The following is a 12,791-nucleotide window of genomic DNA, read 5'->3' as shown; positions in this document are numbered from 1 at the left end:
GTCCTGGAAAACGAGGCTCTAATATATTTAAGAGTAGCCTCCTTGAAAATGTCCTATCTGTGGGCAATGACCTTGTGTAAAAAGGAGACTGTTCATACTCGCCAAGTAAGTGTGTATGTGCCACAAGACGGGGAGAGGGGCAGAGGGAGGCGGGCACGCCCAACAATGGTGTTGAATGACGCCCGTCTGTTGCTTCCTCTGTATATCGGTGCGTCCTGCGATTGGCCGAGGACAGTGGAAGGTACCCAGCGCTGGCGCGCCGTGGGCGGGTGGAAGGCCTGTTTATAAACCCAGATCTTTCCCTGTGGGCGGGAACAGCAACAGTAGGGAGTGAAAGTGAAGCGAAGGAATAGAGTGAGAGGAACGTGGAGGAGAAGAGGCTGTGGCGGCGGCTGTGGTTGACCGGGGTTCGCAGAAGGGGCGAGGCGGCCGCCCCTGTATGCCTCTTCAACCGCGCATGGACGACCATCTCAGCCTCCTGCAATCACCCCCGCCGAGCGTAACCAAAACCCGGGGCGACAACCTGGTGAACCACGGATACACCGAGACAGAGGCTGACGTGATGACGGTTGTGGCGTGTGACAACATGCTGGAAGAGTCGGCAGCTCTCCCCGGCCACCACTCTCTGGACCGATATGAACCGGATCACGAATGCTGTGAGAGGGTCGTCATCAACATCTCAGGGTTACGCTTCGAGACGCAACTCAAGACTCTCTCACAGTTTCCAGAGACGCTGCTGGGGGACCCAAAGAAGAGAATGAGGTACTTTGATCCTCTCAGGAACGAATACTTTTTCGATCGGAACCGACCCAGCTTTGATGCCATCCTGTATTACTACCAGTCTGGCGGGCGCATCAGAAGACCCGTTAATGTGCCCATTGACATTTTCTCTGAGGAGATACGCTTCTATGAGTTGGGTGAGGAGGCTATGGAGAAGTTCAGGGAGGATGAGGGCTTCATAAAGGAGGAGGAGCGACCGTTGCCCGAGAATGAATTTCAAAGACAGGTGTGGCTGCTTTTTGAATACCCAGAGAGCTCCGGTCCCGCACGGGGAATAGCAATAGTGTCTGTCCTAGTCATTCTCATCTCCATTGTCATCTTCTGCTTAGAGACACTGCCAGAGTTCAGGGACGACAACAGGGATCCTATCACCATTACACCTGTGATAAATGGCACACTTCCATATTTCATCAGCCCCTTTTCAGACCCGTTCTTTGTGATTGAAACGTTGTGTATTATCTGGTTCTCCTTCGAGCTGCTGGTGCGCTTCTTTGCATGCCCGAGCAAAGCCACGTTCTCCAAAAATATCATGAACATTATTGACATTGTGGCCATCATTCCCTATTTCATCACCCTGGGCACGGAGCTGGCAGAGAGGCAAGGAAACGGTCAGCAGGCCATGTCATTAGCAATTCTGCGCGTAATTAGGCTTGTTCGGGTGTTTCGCATCTTCAAACTCTCACGTCACTCCAAAGGGCTTCAGATTTTAGGACAGACTTTAAAGGCCAGTATGCGTGAACTTGGCCTGCTCATCTTCTTCTTGTTCATCGGTGTCATACTCTTCTCCAGTGCCGTCTACTTTGCCGAGGCAGACGACCCAGATTCGGGATTCAACAGCATCCCGGACGCATTCTGGTGGGCTGTCGTCACCATGACTACCGTGGGCTATGGGGACATGCACCCCGTTACAATCGGAGGGAAGATTGTAGGGTCTTTGTGCGCAATCGCTGGTGTGCTGACTATTGCTCTGCCTGTACCTGTTATCGTCTCCAACTTCAACTACTTCTACCACAGAGAAACGGAGGGCGAGGAGCAGGCACAGTACCTGCACGTGGGCAGCTGTCAGCCTCTGGCTGACACAGAGGAGCTGAGGAAGACTCGCTCGTCTTCCTCACTCAGCAAGAGCGAATATATGGTGATAGAGGAACATGGGATTAACAGCGCGTTCAAACAGCAGCCCAACTTCCCCACCACCCTGCAAAACAACTCGCAGAATTGTGTGAATATAAACAAAAAGATTTTCACCGACGTGTAGCTAGATTTAGAGTCACGACCCTGAACACAGGACGTGGTGATGTGTCAACACACAGCCGGTTCTGTCGTTGCGCACCAGCGTGTGGAGAGGGTAGATCAGTTAAAGAAAGACAGGGACAAAGAAAGAGAGAGAAGGAGCAAACCCTGTCTGTACAGAGATGCTGCTTTGTGCTCCATTCAAAGAATCGGGATTTTTCATTTAGGTGATATGAATTCATAATTCTGTACGGTTCCATTCCCGCTTGCATGGAAAGAAAGAGCTCCTTAAAGTATTAAGCCCACTATTTCTCTCTAAGTGAGAGGATTGACCTGTTGTGCGTTGTGCAATAGCCAGTATATAATCACAACAGGTAGAAATAGAGTCTTTATAACTGTGAAAGATGAGTACAAATGTTTGCTATTCGAAGGACACTCACGTTGTATTAACATGCGTTATGTCGTGATCCGTCAGTCATAGCCTACGTATAATATTCTGAATCATTTAAATATGTGTGTGTGTTCAAACACATGTAATGTCTGGAAAACACAGTTCAGCATATATTATCTCAATTAGACCGTTTTGTGCTATGCCTTTCTTGTGCGTTAAAGTCTAGTCCAATGCTACTGTCTTTAAACCATAATTCCCTCCTTGATATGGGCTGTTGTGGCAGGGTATTTAATGCGTAAACGGCGCCATGTAAACACAGGGGCCAGCCGACTGTCAGTGTCTCATTATCGGTGCATCACGCACGTGAGAGAGGAGAAACGCCAAGCTCCTTCACGCACACAAAACAGCGATCAAAGATGGAGTGTATATTTCTTTGGATGCCTCAAATATAGCCCGCTGTGATGCAGTCTCCATGGCGACGGTCGTTTCCTCGGTAACCCCAGTTACCGTTGCCATAGCACCCTTGTTTCCACAGTAACCTCCCAGATGGCTTGGAAGCTATATTGAAGATTGTCATCTGTCTAAATAGCTTGTCTTCAGAGTCTAATAAGACTTTTTAGCCATCACGCCTTGCGTGCGTAAAATACAAACCCAAACATGCCCAGCGCCGCCACAGCCAATCAGCAAGCTCACTCAGTGACTTCATTATCGACACACAAAGAAATTGGAGTAAAGAGGTCTGTTCATGAATTGCCATCATGAACTGCCCCGCAAAAAAACAAAAAAAACAAAAACGGCACAACTCAGAAAGGTGCTAAACTACGAGAAGCGAGAGGAGAGGCAGCGCGTGAGGAATTATGAATGGACTGGGAGCACATTGTCTGGCTGTCCTGAGTGCACTACTGTGGGCGCTCAGCAGAGGCTGCTGTTCTCCCACTGACCAAATTGGTAAGTTCAGAGCACTGTCATACACCTCTGTCTCCGTTTAAATGATTTCTCTGCATTTAGTTATAAGGCCAGTGTTTGAAATGTTTGTATAGTATTTTACGGTTACATGTCAATTCAGGTAGGTCACTTCAGTCTACAGAATTATCATCATGATGAGGACACCTTATTGACATTACATGAGCTCCCCTCACAGGTTAAGTTCAAAACATTTGTTTGCAATTCTCACAATGTTTTATGGTAAATATCACAACATAATGTGAGAGGAGTATGGTATTTGTCTTTCATTTTAAACCACAGTCACCAGTTACAGGTGTGTACATGTTTTACATGTGCAGACCTCCATCGGTATGAGTGTGTTGGATTTCCTATTTCGTGAAAAGGGCGTGATCCTCATGCAGTGTGCCCAGGGTGTCTTTCACCTTCAGCTGACTTTGTCCCTGAAATGAATACGAGCAACAACAACATGCCCACCCAGCTTGTGTAAGTGCTGCCCCCTGGTGGCCATCATCTCCTAATAACAGAACAGGTGGCTCATACCTGCTACATGTGACATGTCTCCCTTCGCCATTGATATCAGAGGTCAAATACCCATGAGATACCAGACAGCAAAAGGAAAAAGAGAGTTGATTCTTTCACACCGGTATAAGTGAATAAAAGTTGTATGATACAAGGTGTTAATTCATTATATATATAAAATTAAACTCCTTTGATTATATTGTCCTTTTATATAAGTGTGTGAGTTGAGTTTAAAAGCCTATTGAAAAAGGTATTGCTTCTTGCACTTTTACCATATTCCTGTTTGAAACTGCTGCACTGCTATTCCTGCAGATTTATGTCGAGATTTATGTTTAGTGTGTACCCTCAATGTGGTTAAACTGAAACAGTGAGGAGAGCGAGAAGGAAACAACATTTTCAAAAAGCAGGATGGGGAATGTATCCATGCTCTGTGGCTGTGTGTGTGTGTGTGTGTGTGTGTGTGTGTGTGTGTGTGTGTGTGTGTGTGTGTGTGTGTGTGTGTGTGTGTGTGCCCTTGAAAATGTGATTGTGATCACATGTGAGTAATAACACACTTATTCCTCTCCAGTCAGGACTGGGTGATAATTAGGGCAGTCTCATTTGCTGGCATGCCCTAAAGGCAAAATGGGAGGTCCCGCAGAATGACCACTGATTGATTATTCCTATCCAATTTGACCCCTGACACTGGCTTTATATTTCTTTCTATGAAAACCTCCATATCAGTCATCGGTTAAATGGTCTGCTCATTTCTCAGGTCTCCTAAAATCTCCAGTGAGGAGAAACACGGGTGTATTGATCAGTAAGTGAGATATATTATAGAGGAGATGGGAGCTGCTTGTTTATCATCTAACTAGATTGAGCAGTCTGGGAGACACTCTGCTGGGCACACGCAGGATGGATTGTTAGAGACAAAAACACAGACATCACACACTATTGTGAACTAATCTTTTTAATTCGTATTCAGTCCCCCTCTGCTGATGTGAATCCCAGTTGTTTATGTCAGAATGTAATTACCTCCCCTTAACTCTGCTTGTCTCTCTATAGGTTTGCCACATTGTTGATGGCTTAGTTGATGCTCTTACACAGGATAACTTACAGTAAGCCGGCAGTTCCCATGACCACCAGCTTCACTCTCAGGCAGCTTAACGGGAAATGCAGTTGTCAGTGGGAACAGAATATAGTAAATTTTGACCTTCTTGTTACAGGACAGTCTTTCTTGTCGCAAAGCTGCTCCTCTCCTCTATTCTTATTCTGAACTGACATTTAACAGTTAGATTTTTGCATTAGTGGTAATGAGGCAGCAGGGAGGAGAGGACCAGCCTTGTATTTCTAATAAGATCACCGATGGCCATGCTGTGTGGCTCTAACAATTCTGCTTTTTCTTTCCCCCCTCTCTCTCTTTCTCTCTCTCTCTTTCTCCCTCTCTCTCTCTCTCTCTCTCTCTCTCTCTCTCTCTCTCTCTCTCTCTCTCTCCCCCACCCCCACCCCCATTCCTCTCTCTCTCAGGTGAACGTCGTTCCATTTTTTCTTCTCAAACCTCCTGGAACCCCGACAACCCCAATTAGACTGCCTCCCATTGAGGTAAATAGACTATATTTAATTAGGAGAGTGGATACGACATGGATGGCCTTCGAATAACACGCACCAATAATTACATGGAAAGGTTTTCTCAATTCAAGCCTTATAGATCAGCCATTAACCTGCACTGACCCTTTTTTCCTACTTTAGGGGTGCAGTGACTCTGGTCTTCCTGTTGGGTCAGATTGGCCAAAGTTAGGGATTGATACAGATCTCCCTCTGGATTAATTCTTCTTCCCCAACCCTCTTGCTCTTGACTGGTACCCTCTAACCAGGACTAAAAAAATGCAACAAAATACAATCACAGCAGATGTATGAAATATTTCACATACAATTTTGTAGCTGCAGTTTTATGACTGCTTCTGTTCTGGACTTTAAGACACTGTGAATGGAACCATCATAGGATCAAAAGTGATTCAGACAGTGACAGAATTCAGCTGGAACTGTTACGGACCCTGACATGTCTCCACACTGCTTTCTGTGTAGAATTCAAAAAGACAGATTCAGGAAACAGCCAGCAATTTTGCAAAGCACATTTCACATTACTGGATTGTACAAGGATTTCTACATTCTGTATTCATATCTCTGGGAAGTGAGATTCATCATGGACAATAACTGACAAACAATTTCAAGTCAAAAGTGGCAAAAACTAAGACCGTTCATGATTTACTGATATTAAACTGTGATACAAATCAAAGACTGTTAGCCATATGCCTTTGTTAGCTCTGTGTGCTCTGTATTGCTAATATGTGAAACACACACATTATGTCTGTGTGCTGGTTGCTGCTATTCCCTTGACGAATACATGGAGAACAATACAGAGGCATTTACGCAAACACACACACATAAACATGCACACACATGTATACACACGCCTGGATGGATGGCTCTCTTCTATCCCAGAGTGCACTCTTAATTTTTTGGGGTAGGGCAGAATGTCGTCAGGGGAAGGTTGTGTATGTCAGTATTTGTTCTGTGTTATTTTGTGCTGTCTTAAACATGACCCACATAAAGAGATTATGAGTTGTACTGTCTTTATTTGAGAGGAGCTGCAGTCTGCTTTCACTCAATTACTGAGGGAATGGTACTCATTTATTTCTAGGAGAGTATCTAGGTCTAGTTTCAGGCCTTATTACACATTGGAGACATACTCTAGTTTTAATGTCGCTAAATTTATAACTGGATTTGTTACAGCAGAACACTAGATCCCTGTTCTGTTACAGCAGAACACTAGATCCAGTGATTACAGTGCCTTTTAAAAAAAAAAATGAAATTTTCTGCATGGTAAAAAACAGAGACAGTTTTAGAACAGTTTAACGATTCAATGTTGCTCTAATTTTCTGAGTTAATCTGGCCACTGCTGTCTAGAAAGATGTTGTTGACACAGAAAATATCACTGTTTAATAAGTGTTTCCCTTGCAGAGCTTCACAGTGACAGTCTTTTAGTAGTTAACAACCATGCTTGGCTCACAGCCCTTTGGTTACAGAAAAACACACTAACACAACAAAAGACTGAACAAGGCAACCTCTCTAACAAGGACACCACGCCAGTCCCGTATGAGGGAATACTCCATCTACTAACATCAAAGAAGGAAAATATAATCTAATATCAAATAATATAATATAATATAATAAGGTACTATTTGTCAGAGAGATTTCAGAATCACAACAGCACAATCATTAAGGATTTATATTTGGCTTGGAAAAGAGATGGTGATTTCCAAATTACATTTTCTGAGAGCAGCATCTCATGTTGCCACATATTTGGCAGCTCCCTGAGCTGCAGGGTTAGAGCTGAACTGTGTAAGGGCACAGTGGAAACATCTCCGTGCCGAAGAGATAAATATTAACATTGTAACAGAGGCTTACAGCGATCATACTGTCATGCTGTATATGAAAAAGTGTACTTTATTGCTTCAGTAAGCCTGCCAGTTCATTAATAACTTTGCCATCTCCCCTGGTTTATGTGTGGCCAAGAGTATCAAAGCACCTTTTTGTAAGGGCGTACTGGAAAAGTGGTGCTTCCCATGTTAATCAGTGCAGCACAAGTATAGACAAATCCCCCCTATAGTCTATTTGTGTATTTGTTAGACTGGCATTGTCTTTCTCTATCCCTTAGCTTTACTCTTGAATAGGTTAGTGAAAGGTAACTATCACCAGAAACCCTATGATGTCATCAAGGCTCACCACCAGCCATGGCACTATAGTAGGAAATCTCCATAGTAACAAAGGGGGGTTGCTGGTAAGATAAAGAGAATGGCAGATTCAGCCCTCTGCAGGTGCACTGGAGGAATCACTACTTAAGCTGTGTGTGTTAGCGTCAACTGTTGCGATGTGTACAGCTTCTGAGAAAAGAAGAGGCTGGCAGTGTGTCACTTTGTGAGTCTGTGTTTATGAGAATTGCATACTTTGTGTTTGGGTCTCTGGCAGAAGATCAATGCATTATCCCACGGGCAGATTGGGTCTCACCATGCAGGGACTCCATTTGGACAGCAAGTGTAATTTGAGTTAAGACAATGCCAACACTTTGAACCAACATCGCATTGCATGTGCACACAAATAACATAAGCTGTTATAAATTGAACTGCCAACAGTTGATGAAAGGAAATTCCAACATTTCCAGGAAGATTGAATGACTATAAATTACTGTGAAGCTGCAATAGCAGATTCTTTGGTTACCTGGTGGCAAAGGAAACAAGTTGTGGACACAAAATTGACAGTTCATTACCTTTTAAATTAGAGGTTGCAAATTTGTTTGCAAAGAGTTGCTCATTTGCGTGCACATAAAGCAGTTATGGAGCAACATTATCAATTGGCAATGTGTTTTTAACCATCTAGTGAATGAGGTAAATTCAATATCCACTCTCTTTAAGCTCGTTTGGTCTCTACCAACTACTCAGGCAAAATATCTATCTCTTTAGCAGTTAAATACTCCTATAACTGAAAACAGTTGCCTGCTGTGGTTGAAAACAACGCAATTAGATTCGTGAGACACAAATCAAAACAGAACAGGTGAGGCGCAGACAGCTACATAATGAGCTAAAACTCACTATAACAAGCTCTGTAAAACATAATTGCTGCAAATTTGGATTACAATTCTCCACAGAATCATCACTACGAACAAGCCTTTTCATATTGTCAATGCTCATTTTCTTTTTTTCATCTGTATCCATATTTTTAAGTAGTTGGTCTACCTAGGAGCAAAAGGTGAGAACCAGACACAGCACAGTCGCACAAATCAGAAGAATAAAGAAAAAATAAATAAAGGTTTGCCCATGGTGGAAGGATACATACATAATCACGCCTTATTGTGTACACAAAGATATTTTCACCAATTTTCTTCAAATACATCTATTTGAGTTCTTATTTTGAATGTTATTCTGTGATTCTGTTATTCGGTAAATTAACTGTAAATTGTAGACTGGGTCAGTCTATTCCAAATTCCTTAAACCTTTTCCTGGTCACTGGCTAACAGCACTCTCAATAAGTCTTATTCACATTTTTCACAATGAAGCTCTTCCAGATCACCAAGGCACGTTATTTCAAAAGTAAAACTAATATTCATCTTTAAGAATGCCTCCAGAATATTGTTAATATTTGAAATCAGTTATAACCGCTTTAAAGGGACGCTCATTATTATCCGCTGATGTCATGACAGGATGTCAGGGTGAGACAATTTTCAAATTTATGAAAGGGAAATGGATTTAACTTGAACTGTTGTTATAAAGGTCCTTTAAAATTCTTAGATATCTACAAACCTTTTAGGGCCTTAAATATTCCCTGACAATCAACATGACATACATTAAAATAAAACTTCTTTTTTTTTAACCTTCGCACCTACAGTACACACGGCTCTTTTTTGAATCTCTGTGTGACTTTCAGTGTGATATTTCCACCTTCACCCAGCAGAGCCACACCATTGGCAGTGAGGGGAAGGATGGTTGCTAAGGGTGATGATTCTGTTGCTAGTGCTTTCCACAAAAATCTGATTATTTCTGGATGCTGTTTGGCTGATCGGCACCAGTTTTCAGCCACAGGCACAGCAGACAAGGCCACGCAACCTATCCAGACATATGCCATGCAAAGGCACAAACCAAAACTGTCTAAGAAATACACATATACGCACTCTCAGAGACACACTAACACACGCAGGCCCACACAAACATAAACACGATGTGCAGCATATTCAGATCCAGATGTTAAGACACATTCGATTGTGTTCTAGGTGTTGGAAGAAGTGATCTGCTGCCAGTCATCTCAGTTTTTGGCTGTCAAAACAAAAAGACAGATGGTGGAGAGGGTGACAGTGTAACAGAGAAAGACATTTGGCTGTGCTCTACTGGGTGACTCATCACTGTCATGATGACCTTTATCTACTCCCCTCTCCACCTTTATTGTTCCGTCCCTCCCTTTCATTTTCTGCACACCTTTAAGGGCATTTCCTGCTGACTATGTTACTATCGTCACTGCCTTCTTTGATTGACTCACTCTTCTCTGTCATACATATCAGCTCTTCCTTACTGAATTTCAATCATTTCCCTCCTTTTCTTTCCTGTCATGTCCCCTCTGGTGTACTCACTATCGTTGGTCTGGGGAGAGGTGTTGTCTTTCCCCAGGGATGTATGCTGTCTCTGACAGTGTTTCTCCATGTTGCAGGCAAATAAAACACGTACACACTACAGACAGACAGAATGGTAGCTGATGCTTGTGGATTTCCACTGCGAGCTATATACATTAACATTTGACTTAACTGTCCAGTCACGCAGCATGCAGCACTTAGCCGCTGCTTGCAGTGGCAGAAGACAACATTCACCGGGGGAGTTTTCTTTCATGGCTAACAAGCCAAGCCTCTAGTGAAGTTGATCTCTGCATATAGCGTATGGTGTATATTTGATAATAAATACCTACTAATGCAAAATAGATATCATTTATAAAATCTTCACTTAGCAAAGCCACACTTCCAGATCAACTGGGTCATTGATTTTTCCTTGTTTTTCTAAGCTTGAGAAAACAACAAAAAGTGAAACCCCATCCACAATCAATACTGGAGTACTCTGAAAGTAAGGACATATCTCATCATGAAAGCAGTGCTCATGATCAGCCTGGCTGCTTTCATCAACAGGCAGGTAGAGAACTTACCAGGTCAGTCAATAAATATAGAGGAATCCCAGAGAGAGGCATACAGGTCAAGTGAGGAGAAAAAAAAGTGATGAAGAGTCAAAATAAATTGAGGCGGTCAATTTAGTTGTTTGGTTTTAAAGAGCCTACATGCCATAATGAATCAGGAATTGGAGGATGTTAATATGTTCAAAGATTATAATGACATCTGTTATTCAATCATTTAAGAGTATGCAGGGACAAATTCATGAATTGTGTGTGTATATCAAAATTAATGACATACCGTGAACGTGTGTGCAGTTCAACAAGAGATAAATGAGGAAGCACTTGCAGCGAGAGTTACACTGTCCAAATCGTATATGTAAGTGTGTTTGTGTATATTTGCAAATGGATTTTAAACGTACATGAGGGGTTGTATTCGTGTGGGAAGTCAGATTTGTGGTGCTGAACCTAATACTGAACAGGGACTTTATCTAAATGTGGTTTTCAGTGCGTGTGTTCCACTCTGTTCACGCACACGTCAATACAGTAGCTTATTGCTGTGTGTAAGTGTGTCATGTAGCTTGTCAGTAAGTGATCACCTGCTGCAGCACCAGCAGCGGTCACCCAGGACAAAAGCTCCTCCCCAGCAGTCTGCTGTCATAAGTTGAATCAACACCCTTCACTCTCTTTCTCACTTTCCCTCTCTTACTTCCACATGTTCTGCTGCACAGGAAACAGTGGGGATTGGAAGTGTGCACATCTGCTGAGTCACACACCCGATCATCACTGTGTGTGTGTGTGTGAAATGTATTCTCGGAGTAAATTAATTGAATGTTCTTATGTTGTTGAAATAGATTCATATTCAGGAGTTCTAGGCAGCCCCTGCTGTTGTCCTGACCCACATTATTTCATCCACAAGATTTGGTTTTCTATCCACAAACTTTGAAAAAGTCCGTAAAAATACGCTCCAATGTATCGTGTTAATATGGAGGAACTATATGTACACATTTTTCACAGATTTGTATCTGTTCTTTATGAATACATAATGCATTGCGGGAGTGAGAACCCAGTAATTTACGTTTTGCCATTACTTACACTTGACTTTAGTGGATGTCGGGCAGAGTTATGCTCGCCCCAGTTTTAGCCAGAGGCTGTCTGTCCAGTGACTTTTAGTACAAATGCTAAAGTTAGCCTTCTGTTTTGGGTTTCCAAAGTTGGGCTTGCTAGTCATCTAACTGGTGAACACCAGTTTATGACATGACAGGCTGCCGTGGCAAGTTCTTGTAAAACACAACCCATTCCTACCAAGTTAACATAAAGTTTGGCACTGTTTCGACCAACTGTAAATCTGTACTGAGCTTTTCTGGTCCCGAAGACACTGCACAAAACGATTAGTTGATATTCGCTTAAGGGAAATGCGACTGTGTCCTCACTTTGGTAAACATGACTCTTGGCAATGCGGTTTACAGAAAGGTGAGCAGATAGTTTCAAGCAGGCAGCGTATGGCTGAAGTGGCGTTGTTGAACATTTGTGATCAAATATATAAAGTGCAGTGCTGGTGTTTCTAGGTCAGTTTTATGCCTTCAACAGTCAACAGCAGCGGTGGTGCTGACACATTATTCTTATGGGATGATCTCAACCGGGAAATTGCTCGGTCAGGTGAGGCTGTGGTTGACTAGTGTTGACCTAGCTTAGGTGTTAGCCTCGCCAACTCGGGTGTAAGTAAGAGAGGGAACTGGAACCATGTGTCTGTCAGCACTCTAGTTTAACATTTTAATAATTATCCATTTTCAATCAAACATATGAACTCTCAGTTCTTTTCATAGACACTTTCAAATGTCCACGCAGAGGGATATAACGGTAATTTTCCATTATGGGATGAACAGAAGTGTCCTTGAATGCTGCAGAGGATATAGTGTAAATCTTTCCAGAATTTTTCCATTTTCGGGTTGAGGAAAATGTCCTCAAACTTTATGGAAAAGGGACTCTTCATTTTCTGTCAGGACATTACTCGTATTTCCATGGGTTGTTTTCTTACAGTATACCTCAAACGAAACGAGACAGCAGGAATGTCTTCACTACACAAAGATTTACAATCCAAAAAATGCCAGATTAAAACATGTTTCATATGGTGAAAAAAGCTCTGACATGGTTATTGCAATCATGTGGGGTCAATAATTGAAACGCCTTTCTCTGTGAGGGTCCACTGGGTCTGCTCGGCTGAACACAAAACAGAATCAATGGTCCT

At 42.8% G+C, this 12,791-nt stretch overlaps 1 protein-coding gene across 2 annotated transcripts; it reads left to right on the top strand.

Annotated features, from left to right (window-relative positions):
* Nucleotides 1–234: 234 nt before the first annotated feature.
* On the top strand, nucleotides 235–5,608 carry LOC138193535 (potassium voltage-gated channel subfamily A member 3). Of its 2 annotated transcripts, XM_069141674.1 has the most exons (3): nucleotides 235–3,349; nucleotides 5,372–5,446; nucleotides 5,594–5,608. In XM_069141674.1, the coding sequence occupies exon 1, from the start codon at nucleotides 440–442 to the stop codon at nucleotides 2,033–2,035; it is 1,596 nt and encodes a 531-aa protein (XP_068997775.1). In that variant the 5' UTR covers nucleotides 235–439; the 3' UTR covers nucleotides 2,036–3,349; nucleotides 5,372–5,446; nucleotides 5,594–5,608. The 2 variants fall into 2 exon arrangements, with proteins under 2 accessions (XP_068997775.1, XP_068997774.1); XM_069141673.1 differs by lacking the exon at nucleotides 5,594–5,608 and having other exon boundaries at nucleotides 5,372–5,461.
* The last annotated feature ends 7,183 nt before the right edge of the window (nucleotides 5,609–12,791 follow it).

Source organism: Embiotoca jacksoni, unplaced genomic scaffold (genome assembly GCF_022577435.1).
Source record: "Embiotoca jacksoni isolate LCO1_2020_lvr unplaced genomic scaffold, fEmbJac1.0.p SCAF_9, whole genome shotgun sequence".
NCBI lineage: Eukaryota > Metazoa > Chordata > Actinopteri > Embiotocidae > Embiotoca > Embiotoca jacksoni.
This window is presented reverse-complemented; position numbering and strand designations above follow the sequence as displayed.

Coding starts and splice junctions, on each gene's coding strand:
- LOC138193535 (XM_069141674.1), top strand. CDS start 440: ATGCCTCTTCAACCGCGCATGGACGACCATCTCAGCCTCCTGCAATCA.